The sequence below is a fragment of the Colias philodice genome, chromosome 11 (genome assembly GCF_061535455.1).
Source record: "Colias philodice isolate Cphi_HAF_F1 chromosome 11, ilColPhil1 Martin Lab GWU primary, whole genome shotgun sequence".
Classification (NCBI taxonomy): domain Eukaryota; kingdom Metazoa; phylum Arthropoda; class Insecta; order Lepidoptera; family Pieridae; genus Colias; species Colias philodice.
In genome coordinates this window covers 12,499,106-12,515,315 of record NC_143096.1, presented here as the reverse complement: position 1 = coordinate 12,515,315, position 16,210 = coordinate 12,499,106, and the positions used below count along the sequence as shown (strand labels likewise).

The 16,210-nt window shown below is 35.6% G+C and overlaps 1 protein-coding gene across 1 annotated transcript in view; it reads left to right on the top strand.

Moving 5' to 3' along the window:
* Positions 1-15,308, top strand: part of LOC149484945 (uncharacterized) — a 124,989-nt gene extending 109,681 nt beyond the window's left edge. Inside the window, exons 2-8 of the mRNA XM_089701173.1 lie at positions 3,437-3,590; positions 7,414-9,835; positions 10,051-10,237; positions 10,965-11,137; positions 11,779-12,004; positions 13,152-13,479; positions 13,936-15,308. Of these exons, the coding sequence (XP_089557299.1) occupies positions 3,437-3,590; positions 7,414-9,835; positions 10,051-10,237; positions 10,965-11,137; positions 11,779-12,004; positions 13,152-13,479; positions 13,936-14,386 (3,941 nt within the window). The 3' untranslated portion in view covers positions 14,387-15,308. The remainder of the gene's footprint in view (positions 1-3,436; positions 3,591-7,413; positions 9,836-10,050; positions 10,238-10,964; positions 11,138-11,778; positions 12,005-13,151; positions 13,480-13,935) is intronic.
* The last annotated feature ends 902 nt before the right edge of the window (positions 15,309-16,210 follow it).

Below are 16,210 nucleotides of genomic sequence, written 5' to 3'. Positions count from 1 at the left end.
AAAAATAGCACTTTGCATTTTGCATGACGAAAATGAATGGACATTAATTTTTAATTGCTGATTACTACAAAGATATTCTGAACTAATTGATCTCAACCTTAACATTATTCCAATCAAATTAATGCGTTGAAACAAAAGAAATAAATAATATATAATGATGTTATTCAACAGATTATATAAAGCTAACCGTGTTTCGGTTGGGATCTACTTGCGCACGCGTTGCGTTTTAAGCGGTCGCTTGGCTAGTAGTGCGGACCGTTAGCTAGTGATGTAGGCAATGTCGATAGAATACGTGATGAATTTTCTAATCGAATATTTTTTTGTATCCAGTAGAGAGCGATGGCATTTCAATGGTTTTAGTATTGATTATATCTTAGTTAATTAGTTGACATAATAGAAATAACAGAATGCTGACTTATTATCAAAATTATTTCGACCTCTGCTCTTCATTAAATATTTGTAAAAATTTTCTTATTAGTTTATGTAAATAGGTATCTAACGTTATGTTAAAATATAACAAATTTTACGACACGAAACTTGTATTCTGATATTTGATATATTATTAATGTAGCATAGGACGTGTAAAAAACCCAAATTCCTAACGTAATTTCTTTTTCTCCGTTTATAATTTGTTTGTCTTTAAATTTCAACTATCTATTTGGCCTGTTCATTGATGAACATGCAACAATGTTACAAAATACTAAACTATCGACAAATTTTATCGACACACAACATTCCTATCTCTAATAGAGCCGTGCAGCGACCGACAATGAGGACAACTATGCATTCGCACGCGACCTCCTCTGTGAATATTAACTAAAGTTACTAGCTTGTATCAAGGCTTGTTATTTGTTAAATTATTGTTTTGTATACGTATGTATGGATTGATTTTTTTTATGTATGTATATATTTTTATATGTATTTATTTAGGGATTATTTCACTATATAAATGAAACTAGGACTACATACCCATAGGAACAAGCGTAGGACTTGTAAACTAATATTATAAATGCAAATGTAACTCTGTTCGTCAGTCTGTCTATCTCTTCTTCACGTCTTAACTACTGTACCGATTTGGAGGAAATTCCGTGCTTGATGATACAAAGGACAGGTTTTATCCAGGATATCTCACGGGAACGGAAACTATGCGCGTTTTTCTTAGACTACGCGGGCGAAGCCGCGGGTGGAAAGCTTGTATCTTTATAGTGTAAATTTTCTATTATAAATATTCTAAATATTTCGATGAATAGAAAAACATTGAATGAAATAAACAGTAGTAGCAGTATGAAATTGTCCCAAAAAATTTTGTTTCTCTTGTAACAAAATATCTCATTGAAACATCGTTTAAATTTAAACAATGCGTATAAATCCAATGTCAAATACTGTTTACAAAATGTTAAGTAATATAAGACAATGCACCAAAAGTTTTTGTTAGCAGCAAGCATTGTTCAATGGGAATGATTGTGAATTGTTAATTCTGTTTGTAAATGTGCAAGAGTTTTTTTTTTAATTTATAGGCGTATTATTTCCCTGTAACATGTTGGTATTAGTGTAACTGGGTGGTGTGAAGTGTGTAATCATATTATTCTAGAATATGTTTTTATTGCATGGAGAAAGGCAAAGTTTTTATTTCTTAATCGATCTAATGTGGCTATTTACAAAAAAAATACAAAAAAATAAATAAAATAAAATGAAGCAAAATATTCCTCAAAATACTGAAAGTTATGGTACCTAGCTCTCCAGAGCAATCACGAAAAATAACCTTATATGCATACAATTCTAAAGATTCTATCTTAAAGCGGAGAAATTTTTCGGACAACTTCATAAGTTATTACTTTTTAACGTATGACATAATATAAATCACTTTAAAAATCCGTTTAAATTTTATAATTTCTAATCTACTCTATAAATTCAAAATTAAGTTTCGTAAAGTTTCAATATCTTTTGATATAATTCATATAATCCTTTTGTAAACCGTTTAGCAACTTTGCTAACATAAGCGACAGTTCGCGTGACGAGATAATAATTCTAACAATCAAATGATCCTTCACTTGAAACAAAAGTGTGGCCGTGACATATAGACCGGGAGATACTGACACAAAATTTCGAGTCATTTGTAACAGGATGGCGGTTCTACAGGGGTCTTAGTACGCAATGATAAAAAGAAAAATGATGGTGTGATCGCCGGTATCGGTGGTTTAGTCGCGTGGGCGTTAGCCGAACTCGTCGGAAAAATAGCGAAAGTCAAACGATTTGTAACACAAAAATTTTAGTATTTACCGATAGCCCATAAAAAAGAAGTAGGCGGTAGTGTCATGCCATACTTTTCCGGTGTGACTTACAGCCCGCCATACCGACGCGAATATGTTGATTTAAATAAAACAATTATTCAACCATTTGTACCAGGCTAACTTTTGCACAGGTAACCATCGTCGTGCAGCCATTTACGAAAATCGCCATGCCATACTTTTCGGACGATTCCAAATGGTCGCCATACCGCCGAAAATCTGCCAAAAAAAATTTATTTCGCCAAACTTTTTGTACCAGTATTGCATTTGGATTTTTGGAGAGTATTTGATAAAATGTGACCATTATTATATTTGCCATACTTCTAGTAGGGGGAAAAAGTGCTGTCATACTTGAAAAATTAATTTAGTATTAATTTATATAAGTGAAGATTTCCAACACCTAGATCTTTGAAATTTTGTATTTATATTCTTTGATCCTCAAACTTCCAGGAAAAATAAGTGCCATACTGTTACAAATCGTTTGACTTTCGCTATTTTCCGACGAGTTCGACTAACGCCCACGCGACTAAGCCGCCGGTACCAGCGTTCACACCATCATTTTTCTTTTTGTCATTGCGTACTAAGAACCCTGTAGAACCGCCATCCTGTTACAAATGACTCGAAATTTTGTGTCAGTATCTCCCGGTCTAATACTGGCTGAGAAAGTTGTCTTCAGACATGGTAATGTAATTATTGCTGTGTAATTTTAATATTTTTAATCAATGAATCGTTTGTTTAAGGCTATGGCTTTTGTGTATTCTTTGCAACAATAAAATGACTTGTTTTACTCTATATACTAGTTGCGATTCGGTCCTGCGGACCTGTGGTCCTTTAGTAAAATACAACCCTGTTTGCGATTAAAGGTGATTGAATACAAACAAATAAATAATAAAATCGTACCTTGATAGAGCACTATCAATAATTTCAAAAATATTGTTTTATCTAAAAGTTATATATAAAAGTTATATTAAATATCGCTAAGACTCGTCGAAGGATTCTAAGTTAATTTTTCAAGCGAGCAAGATTATAAGAAGTATATTTTATGAAGCGGTTTGTGAACAAAGCTCGACTATCTACAGTACCACGACCTAGAAAACTCCCCCATACCAGTAATGCACACAAAACTAATTGTACGTCATCCATTGCAGGCTCAGTACGGCGGAGCACGACTCAGAGCAGTTCGAACACGACGAGGGACTCGCAACTCCTCTCAGTCCTCGCTGCGAGGCGGCGGCAACTCCTCACGGGACGCCTCGCCAGTCACATCAATACTCTCGCTACTATAGCGAATAAACCACACAAGTATGTTTTCTTATTAGAATCATGTTACCTAGTTATTAGAAGGCTTCTTGTTGGCTCCGTGTGAATATAATGTCATTCAAATTAAACAATAGCCTATAGGCTTTTAATTAAAAGTTTTCTTAGAATTAGGTGCAGTATATCCTTGTATTCAAATATTTAGGCATTGGGTAGATATTAAACGTAATCACAACAAACTTACATACATAAATCACCACACATACAAAACACTACTTCACATCCAACACCGCTCACAAAAAAGTCAAGCATTTGAATGTATAAATCCTTTAATAAAGTGTTTCTTAAAATATGATCAACTTCAGCTTTTTGTATTGAGGATTAAGCATCGAAAAAAAAAAATTGGTTATGATAATATGAAACTAATGTACTACATCTAGAAAAATTCGACTCGTTTAACACTATAATATCTGATTTGGATGCAGTTTCAGTGAATTGCATCCAAGTTGACGAAATATACAAGAACAAACAACTTTTACGGAATGGTTCTAACTTCTTTAATGTAATTACTATAAACATACGAAGTATACATCATAACTTCGATCTATTGACGGCTTTTCTTACAACGCTTCCCATACAAATGGAGGTCATTGTTCTTACTGAGTGCTGGTCAAAAGAAGGTGTTCCTCCACCAAACTTAATCGACTACAATGTGTATTATACTAATAAATATTTGAATCAGAATGATGGAGTGGTAGTATATGTTAAGAAATCATTAGAAGCTGTTTCCGCCGAACCTGAAATGGTGGATGGTAATTGCTTGATTCTTAACATTGATAAATACTCCATTGTCTGTTCATATCGACCACCTTGTTATACAAATCCACGACCGTACTTAGAACGATTGGATACAATTCTTAAAGAAATAAAACAGCAGCACGTAATTTTTACAGGTGATATAAATATTAATACTATCTGTAACGACATTCAAAGCGCTCATTTAAACGAATACTTGTGTATTTTAGCTTCTCATGGTCTGGAATTGGGTGTAACATGTCCGACAAGATTAAACAATTGTCTTGACCACTTTATGGTTAAAACGACTGATGAATGGCAAACTATGGTGTTTCCACCCTTAACAGATCACAGTCCTATTCTACTACAAATAAGAAACAACAAGATCGCAAGATTGAAAACCGATCTTTCAATACAAGTACTAGATTACCCATTAGCATTGGAAAAGATTAGTTTAATAGACTGGACCCAGTATTTTTCTTTGCGTGACGTTAATCATTGTGCTGAGTGTCTTGTAAACAATATCAGTGGAATTATTAAGGAGTGCACTACGGTTAAGTATTTGTCTAAAAAGAAGGCGCCTCTTAAACCATGGATAACAACAGGAGTAGTAAGATCAATCCGTAAGAGAGACAAATTGCATAAAAAAGCCAAGTTAAGACCTAGCGACATTGAAACAGTAAGCGCATATATAAAGTATAGAAACACTTGTAATAAAATAATCAAATCTTTAAAACAAAAATACTATCAAATGCAATTACAACACAATGAGAAAGATATTAAGAAAACATGGAATATTATAAAGGATGTATGTAATATGAAAGTGAAGAATGACTTACCCACGGAGCTTCTTACGATTGGTATTAACACTAAAGAGTCTTTAAACAAAATTAATAATTTTTTCACAACTGTCGGTGGGAGTTTAGCTGAAGAGATATTAAAAATATTACATAAGACTGAAAACGATCTCGCGAATCAAATTAAATCGTCAACTTCTATGATTCATTCAATGTCTTTTGTACCTACAGATTCCTACGAAATTGGTAAAATTATCAATGAATTAAAGGCTTCTAGTGCTCCTGGGCTTGATGGTATATCAAGTAGGCTTATTAAAGAAGCAAAAGAATTTCTAATTGGTCCATTGGAATACTTGTGTAATTTGAGTTTAGAACAAGGCCAATTTCCTGACATTTTTAAAAAAGCCATCGTGTCGCCTATTTATAAATCAGAGGACAAAAAAGATGTGACCAACTACAGACCTGTTTCGTTACTTCCAACTCTATCGAAGGTTCTGGAAAGACTAGTAAATTATCGCCTAACAAGTTTTCTAGAAAAGAATAAATTACTAACAAATTCTCAATATGGATTTCGGAAAGGAAAATCCACGGAAGAAGCTATATTGAGATTAACGACATTAGTATATGAATACCTCGATAAAGGGGACAAAGTTATTGGTGTATTTCTTGACTTTAAAAAAGCTTTTGATACAATTTCTATCCCGATACTATTATCAAAGTTGGAAAGCTTAGGTGTTCGCGGTCATGTTCATCAATGGTTTCAGAGTTATCTGTCTTGCAGAGAGCAGTACGTGAGGGTTAAAAACGATATAAGTGATGCCTCATCACGTAGATTTGGTATTCCACAAGGCAGCACGTTAGGACCTACCCTCTTCTTAATCTATATTAATAGTCTCCCTGAAGTAATTTCTACCGATACAGACATACAGATGTTTGCCGACGACACTGTATTGTTATTTCGCGGACACAATTGGGAAGAAGCCCACAGTAACGCTGAGAAAGGCCTGCAAAATGTCACAGCCTGGCTTGAAGATAATTTGCTTACACTTAATATCTCTAAAACGAAATACCTATGTTTCACAAAGACAAAGACCTACGGCCCATCCACAAGTTTATCTATAAAACTTCACACATTTCCATGTAATAGGAGGTATTTGAGCAAATGTAATTGTAAAGTACTCACAAGAGCTTCATGCATACGATACTTGGGTGTTCTTCTGGATGATACATTGTGTTGGAAAGACCAGATCACCAATGTTTGCAATAGAGTTAGAAAGCTAATTTACATTTTCAAGCAACTGAGATCAGTAGCGAATAAGAAACTGCTTACTCAAACATACAAAGCACTGTGTGAGAGCTTAATAAATTACTGTGTGACGTCATGGGGTGGGGCCCCTAAAACAATAATGCTTGAACTTGAACGTGCACAGCGGGCAGTGTTAAAAGTTCTAATGCACCTACCATACAGGCACTCGACAGCGGATGTTTATGTACAAACTGGAGTTCTCTCAGTTCGTAAGATTTATGTTCTGAAGGCTCTGCTAAGATATCACCGTTTAATAGCTCACAAACTGCCTCGAACAAGAAAACGAAAACTACGGTGCCCTGTACCTATAACTAAAACTAGTTTTGCAAGACGACAGCTAAATTGCATTGCTCCAAGAATATATAATAAAATCCCGACTAATAACATAAGCGCAATAATAAATATGACTACTAATCGGTTTAAAAAATTCATTATCAACTGGCTCAAAAATCTGGATTATCTCCAAACTGAAAGTCTCTTCACTTTTATTAAATAGGTGTCAAAATCAAAAACACAATTAATCATAATATTCCACTCACTGACACATACACACACACGCACACTCTCTCTCACACACACACACACACACATACACACACACATACTCACGCTTATCCACCTGTCCAATTCATGTATCGTCATATATATATATATATATTATATTTATAATTAACTAGTAATTTTTATTCTTTAATTGTTATTAATCTGTAACTAGAATATTCTGTTTACGTATTTTATAATACTTGTATGAACTCATAAGGGAAGGCACTGTTTTCTGAGACACAGGTATTAACCTAGTTCAGAAGGCAGAGCAAAATTGTGAACTAAGTATGTAAAATTTGCTAATAAATATTATTTTATTATTTTATTTATTTTTTTATTTAACTTATTAAAAAATATTATAAACAGTAAGAAAATCAACAATTTTATCAAGCAAATGTTTTAAAATTATTATTTTTCTCAATTTCAGAACCAACACCACCTTCGCTCAATTAGAAATTCGTGACTTAAATAATAGTGTCGTAAGAAGGATAACGTTTGACAACTCGAGTAATGAAGCCATAGCACCGACTTTAAAACTGATCACTCATGATGGAGTTAAAGAAACACGACAAGATATAAAACCACACGAGATAAGACATCTATTTATACCTAGGATATATCAAGATAATAAAAACAGAGCAGGATTTTTAAACAATCGACGATTTAACAAAACGAATGCTGCTGAAACGAAGACTGAAAGTTCTATAATTTACGTCCCACCAGAGAAAGGAGAGGAATTGGATAAAGGTATCGAATTAGACCCAGAAGAGGAATTCCAAGTTGATGAATCCAATCATGGCTTATATTTATTAAATTATTCTGATACTGATAACGTTACACAAAGTCCACCTGTAGCTCCCAACAAAACAACGTCCAGTAATGAAATTAAAGAAAATGCTACATTAATAACTGAAGCAGTATCCGTTACCACTGAAAAGGCCGTGGAAACCACTCCTAAGGTTGAAGAACAAGAGAAAGAAAAACTAGAAATAAATGCAATAGCTAACAGTACAGATGTTCAGAATACAAAGTTAATTAAAGTAGAGCATGAAAAAGATAAAACAAATCAAACATTATTTATGTCACAAGAGATTTATAACCATTTCCGGCCGTTAGAAACAGAACTTCCCGATGAAGAAATGGCGCCTTTTATATATTTTGGTCAAAAACTAGGTGGTCCTGTAATAAACGATAACTTGACAAATTCGCCCTCATTATCAGCTTCTACTAAAGCCGCTAATTTTATTGTTGCTCCATCTGAAAAAAGGAAATTTAATTCACGATACTCTGCAACAGAAAAGTATAGAAATACTAGTGCTGGGGAAGATGAAATTAATGAAGATATGGACGTTTCAGTTGTTAAAAATGTAATAGAAAAGAATAAAATAAGAAACACAGTCAAAGGACCGGCTCCTGCAAGACACGTTGGTTTGGTTAATGCTTATAGGAAATATCCGAGTACCACTCAAAAGCCATTAAACATTGGACAGTTAAATGTTACAGAACCTATCGTACAAAATGTTACGCCGAGCATACAAAATAAAACCAAAGATATTCTATCGAATACAACTGTAAATCCTGTTGAAAATATAAATGGAACTGCCATCAAAGAGAATTTGAATAAAACAACTACACCTCCCACATCTTCCACTCCACCTCCAATTCGTAATTTTACTCGGAATTATTTCAATCTACGTCGACGCCCATCAAAGATAACCACTCTTTTGAGTACTGAAAGCAGTCTGAATGCTCCAGTGGTAAATACAACTACAGAAAAAGCCTCTACTTCTGTATATACAGCTGTTGTAACATCTGTGTCAATAACTTCATCTGTGAGAGGACAAAATAAAACTGATCCTATTACAAATGAATCGGATAATAGCACGAGCGAAATAACATTTGGTAACATAGAGAATAAGTCGAATGTTACCGATGAGTTTATAATTTATTTCAACGACACGGACACAACAAATATACCCACAACAACGACCACTACCACATTTAAACCATACAGACATAGGATTAGAATAAGAACTACGACGACTGAAAATCCTTTCCACAACACCACAAAAACTACGCCTGCTCCAATAATGTATAAACCGATTGAATCTCCACTAACCAGTGAAAAATATAATGGAGATCTGAGTGTAGAAACGATAACATCGAAAATATCTGAAAGGCTAGCCAGTCTGTTCCGACAAAATGATTATGATAACGCTACGAATGGGATAACAATTCGACCAAAGAATATACTAAAAAGACGGCGACCAACGACTACTTCGACAACAACAACAACAACTACGAGTACAATAAAACCAACTGTTAGTATACGTGAAGAATCTACGACACTACTCCCAACGACCACAGCGCAAGAAACTACGACACAAAGAAACGAAGTTACTGAATCGATCTTAAAAACTTTATTCGTCACGTCTCGATCAGCATCATCGAGTTCAACAACTCTGCAACTCACAAACATGACGAAAGTTGAAAACGATACGGTACTTAATTTAACAAGAGTTAAGAATGAAAGCGACACTCAGAACGAAGTTGTTATAGAGGCAGAAAAGACATACACAGCGTCATACGTCTTAGCTGGTCTTGGATTTCTTCCAGTGATGGCTGTAGTAGGTTTTGTATTAAGGAACTTACTGAATAAGAAAACGAAAGAAATCGACACGGAATATGAAGGATACTTCGACGATGGCGGCGATATTAAGAAAGAATCGCCGATCACGCCTGTAGCTCGACCGCCGATACCGCCGCCTACAAAACCAGATCAAAAATGGGAATTCCCAAGGAATAAGCTTAGGTTACAAACGCTATTGGGTCAAGGAAATTTCGGACAGGTTAGTTTCAGAACTTTTCCTATTTATTTTTGTTATTTGCGACATGGTGGTGTATTTTGCAACACAGAAGTATAGCAAAGGAAGTCGGTTTAAAAAAATAAATTCAAAATGAAAAGTTATGTAAGCGAGTTATACCAATAAAAATAGACATAAAAGTGGAAGTAAAAGAATATTGATAGGTATGATAAAATAACTGCGATTTTACAAAATTCCAGGTATGGAAAGCTGAGGCAGACGATCTGAACGGTCACGATGGTCTGACCCGTCTAGTAGCTGTGAAGACTATTAAGGAGTCAGCGTCACAGAAGGAGAAGCAGGAGCTTTTACATGAGATCTACATTATGCAGAAGATCGGGACACACCCCAATGTGGTGACGCTGCTCGCTTGTTGCACTGAACAAGGTGGGTATAATAGATTAACGATTTATACAGTCGGAGATTTGGAAATGTCAATGGTAATTAGCAATTGGCTGTAGCTGAAATTTTGTCGTTCGTTGGAATTTTTTGTAACCTAACAGAGTATGTTAATTTGGATGATATTGATAAACTGCAGATCATTTTAAAATGTCTTCGTACAGTTTGTCTCATGAAATAACAACGTTTGCACATTAGTGAATCAGATTTAAGTTCAACCTAATTACAACCATGGTACTAAAGTAATTAAGTCACAAATCGTAAAAATGTTATCGACATTGTGAGACCTTTTTAAGTTTGATTTGTGTTGCGTTTAACTATGTAGCATGCTTGTGTGTTTATATTGTTTAATGTTTGCAATTATCAAAAAGAGCTTTATGGTAGTTATATCATGCCGAAATTATAGGTATAACTGTGTAGTAGCGCATCTTCTAGTGCGCAGCAGTGGTAGCAGCGCCATATCTTCTGACAATAAATAAATTAATCATTTATTTTCACATAATCATTTTAAAAATCAAAGTGACCCGGGCTCCTAAGATAAGTAAGAACTGTTTTTCAGTAGCCTGTGTTTTCTATTTACAATAGCACAAGTAAGAACTGTTTTTCAGTAGCCTGTGTCTTCTATTTACAATAGCACAAGTAAGAACTGTTTTTCAGGAGCCTGTCTTCCATTTACGATAGCACAGCAGTTTATATAGTTTATCACGTATTCCAGAGCCCTACCTCCTCATAATGGAGTACGTGATGTGCGGCAAGCTGCTGACGTACCTCCGCGAGCGGCGCTCCCGCCCCGACCGGTTCAGCGGGGGCGGCTCCGTCACCTCACGGGATCTGACAGTCTTCGCGTATTGTGTGGCCAGGGGGATGGACTATATCGCTTCTAAGGGGGTGAGTTTTGTTTGATTTGGATGCTTTATTATGCTGCCAACATTAAGGGTGAGTTGGGGTTTATTTCATATTATTAAAAAGCTTTGGTGTTGTCAGCATACAATGCTATGAAAAAAAAAAGACGGGTTGCACTCCGGGAGTGCCGGCAGAAGTGAAAACTTGATTATTAACGTTGAGCATGTTTGATATCCATCCGTCTTACGCTTTTTCGATCAGGTCACGTGTCCTGACGCGAATTTAAGATTTTATACCCAACGCCGCTAAAGAAGTTTTCACTTCAAAAATTGTTGTTCTATTTGGTAAAGGGATTCCTATACCGCTTTACAGACAATAGATGTTGCCTAGATGCAATTATGCTCAAGAAGATGTACTAATAGCGAATAAATTTAAAGTGTTTCTTATCCATTTTAAAATTATGAAACATCGTATATTGTCTATTATAAAAGAATTTGTAAGGTAATGCTCTGTAGAAAATAAGCGCTGTTATAGGCAGTCACAAAGGGCAATTACTTATTGTCGTTAACTGTTATTAAGCATAAACGATTTACGAGTACTAATTGTCCTTTACAGTAGCATTCCTAAAAATATTTTTATCTTATAATCCTAATCCTAACCTAATAAAATCTTTCTTTCCTCAACAGATTGTACACCGCGACCTAGCCGCTCGTAACGTGCTCGTCGACCACAACAAGCTATGCAAGATCGCGGACTTCGGCATGTCGCGGTGCGCGGGCGCGGCCGCGCGGGCGGCGAGGGGCGCGCTGCCCGTGCGGTGGATGGCCCCTGAAGCCTTGCTGTATAATGTGTACAGCCATCACTCGGATGTGTGGGCCTTTGGGATACTGCTGTGGGAGATTGTTACGCTAGGTGAGTTATTGATATTAGCGGCCTTTACACGCAAACTCTATCGCGCATGAAACAGCAATCGTGCATGAAAGAGCGTGCGTATAAAGGGTGTAGGGCGCGGAAGGAAAGACCACATGCCGCGCTCATCAGTCGCGCGCGCAATCGCACTCACGATTGTACCTGTGATTGTACTGTGGTTGCCTTTACACACAAATTCTTTCGCGCACGAATAAGATGGCGGACATACGCACGTGGAGCAAATAAATAGCTCATTATTCATACGCAAATAATTCTTGAAATCGTCTGGATAGTTTTATCTTAATTCTTTAATCAAAGGCATGTGACAATATTGCTGTCTATATTTTTTAACCCACACTGAACGTTTCTTTTTCTTTTTGAGTTCAATTAAACCAGCAAACATGATAACTTGCGCCACCCGATATCTTGTCTCCATTTTTTCACTTCTATCACTCGCGGTTGTCGATAAAACCGTGTGCATTGCACACACTCCAACACGCGCCTCTTTCACGCGGTCTATCACGGGGGATTAGTCTTTACACGGCCGCTCATTCCGCTAAGGAAAGCAAACACGAATAATCGCGCGCGAAAGAACAAGTGTCGCAGTTAAGACATACAAAGGTAATCGCGAGCGATTGAGCGTGCAGGCTTTACCGCGCGTAATCCTGTACGATCCACAGAACGCGTGATAGAGTTTGCGTGTAAAGGCCGCTATTATGGTATAAATGCGGTAGATGCTAAAGCGTGTATAGTTTGGAGTCTCGTGCGCGAGACGCCCTGCCCGTGTGGTGGATGGCGTCTGAGGCACTACTGTATAATGTGTACAGCCATCATTCGGATGTATGGTGATTGTTTCGCTAGATAAGATGGTTGTGTGAGTGTGGTAGATGGCAATGGTACTGTGTAATGTGTATAGCAATCAGATAGCGCTTATACTGATATTGTTATGATTTTACTAAACAAAATCTTTACTAATTACAGTTCATTACGTTTGCTCACTTTATTTAACGACTAAAAAATAACACAAAATCGTAATTTACACTCCCATTTTTTCAACATTTTCAATTTTTTGAGCAAAAATTTCTTCATTTTCTCACCTTCCCTGACTTTCTACATTTTTAATTTTCTCACCAACAATATCATATTCCAGGGTCAACACCATACGCAGCGATGTCAGGTCGCGAAGTCCTAACCGCGGTCACAGAGGGCTACCGACTCGAACGCCCTCCGCACTGCAAGCCGCAACTCTACCGGGCAATGCACGCCTGTTGGCACGCGGATCCGAACCAACGACCCACGTTTGCACAACTCAAGTCTCAACTAGCAGAACTGCTGGATAATGAACCCGTGGAAGGGAATTACGTGGATCTGGACTCGTTTTACCAAGAATCGTCGGTGTATAGCGATCCGTCGGCGATTATTAATGATGAAGAAGGGCTGTCGGCGGAGTATGATAGGGAAAGGCGGGTGTTTAGAGAGTAAGTAATGATAATTTAATTGTAATTGATTATTGGGATCAAATCAAATCATTTATTTATTTCTCCTCACAATTCCCAATCACATAAATTAATCTACATGCATACAAAATTATCAAACCATAAGCTGGAGTTGGAGGAGCTGGTGTCTGAAATGGGTTTTAACCGGTATCACAGATGTTATTTCTTAGAATAAAATGGCACTTGGAAGAGGTTATATGTACGTCACGTATTTATTTAATTAAAAAAAATGGGTTCTGTACTTCGTTGATTAATAATAAAATAATGCTCAATAGATACGAATATAACTACATACATAGCAATGTAAGGACGTCATATTTTTTGTTATAGTGATTTTAATAATTTTAGCCATGTTAATGTTGATTAGTATAAAGATAAAAAAATCCTTAATTATTCCTCTGTCAAAGTTGTTTATAATTTTATTTTTTCCTCTTCCAGATTAAAAACGGGCCAAGGAAAGTTCGAGAACAGAGCGTTCAACTTGCGCGATGAAGAAATGCGCAATAAATTCGGTATCGGCACACCCCGTATGGGCGGCTTCGGCATCCGCGACCTGAACTTCGAGAGAAACTTCTCTGACGGCGAATTCGCCGACCGCAGTTTCACCGACAAAAACTTCGCTGACAGAAACTTCGCCGACAAGAATTTCGCTGACAAAAACTTCGCCGACAGAAATTTCACCGATAAAAACTTTAACGATCCCAATTTTGTTGAGCGTAAAGATGGGAAACTGTCGACCTCCAGTTTTCATAGAGACAGAGAAAGGGAGAATCCTTTAGTAAGCAGGAATAGTTTCAATGGATTTCCCCGGATAAATGCCAATAATCACTTTCAAATGACGCCCGACGGTAGGAACAAAAGAGTCTCCGAATTTGAATGTGATATTTAAGGACTGAAGTTCGATAGCAAATTTTGTATCGCAAAAAGTGTTCTTGTATTGATCAAAATTCCGAATTTCTGTTGATAGAAAAGTTTTCGAATTTTATAGCTCGATACAGCGCAGTCTAACGAACTGTTTCTTTATTGATTGAGGAAAAAGCCTCGATCAAAAGAAATTTTGTTGAATTAATATTGGACTTTGGTTTTAAACCTGATATTAAACTAGTTTTAAAGCTAGATTAAAAACTACGAGTAAATTATTTGAATTGGACGTTCAATGACTGACTTATTCGTAGGAGCGTGGAATTCATGACACTAGGCTTTAAAATTGATTTCAATTGTATGAAATTTGTGTAAATTGTATTGTAAATAGTTTTATTTATAACAGTATTCTGCTGAGCTGGGTGTAATTGTAAATAATGTTAAGTTTAGTATAGAGCACAGGTTTTCGAAATGTAATATTTACTAAATGCGTGTTATTTTATCACAAGATTTATTGTATGTTGGAATTCTACACATTTTTAACATTTTTCAAGAACAAGCTGTGGTGCTAAAATGGCTTGTTTTGTAAGGGCCGATTTTTCAATGCTTGGATAAAATTTATCCGTCCAATAAAGTATTACACGATAATATTAAAATGTCACGTAAACTTTCAAATACGGGCATTTAGAATACGTTTTTAAAATGGTAGTTTTATATATTATTTGACGAATAAGTTTTATCCAAGCATTGAAAAATCGGCCCTTAATGTATTTTAACAATCCATGTATAATCTTATATTGTAAATTTGTGGAATTTATTTTATTTCAAATCTCAGTTCAATATTACTGTCTAGTCTAAAATTTATAGTTATTGGATTGTAAAGATCTGTTTATTTGTATAAGTTTGAAAGATTTATTTTATTGAATAAAGTAATATGAAATGATTATAAACTTTGTTTGATTTTCCTATCCCCATGTTACGTATGAAATGTAGAAACTTAAATTTATACTAATATATATACGCTGAAGGGTTCTGTTTGTTTGCATAAACATGTTTATCTCAGGAACTACTTACTGGTCCGATTTAAATAGCCCACGTATCGAGGGTAGGCTCCCTATCACACTGACCAATATAAACGAAGTTTGCCGGTAAAACCGCGGGGCATAGCTAGTTCAAATATAATAATGCATTTACATTTGTAGTAGTGAGTCACACATACAAATTCAATTTCAAATTACATTTATTTGCAAGAATGTAGTTACAAATTATAGATGCTTTAATTACAATATAATATGGCTAATACATTCTAACCGTATTGAGTGTGCAAATATTAAATGAGAAAACAAATTAATCTAATTAAAAAACAAACGAAATTCAGTTGTATCGAAATGAAGAGATACTTTTTAATCAGATAGGTACACTATTAAAATTTAAAAGAATCTGAGTGCAGTTTGTAGAAAGTTGAAACTTACATTAGCTCTTTATACTGATAAAATATAAATTCGATAGTCTGTGTTATTATAATTCTATTCATATGTGAGGCTTTGAAGTCCGAAGTACTGTTCTGATTTGAGTGAAATTTTTAACAAAATAATGATAACCATGATAACTATACATACCATAATTATTTTTAGTTAACCCCTGGGTTTCAATAGTATTTAAAAGTTTATTGTAAGCGTAGTCCTACTAATATTATAAATGCGAAAGTTTAAAAAGGATGTGTGTGTGTGTGTTTGTTACTCTTTCACGCAAAGACTACTGAACTGATAACAATGAAATTTAGCACACATATAGAGGGTAACTTGGATTAATACATAGGATAGGTTTTATCCCGAAAATCCCACGGGAACGG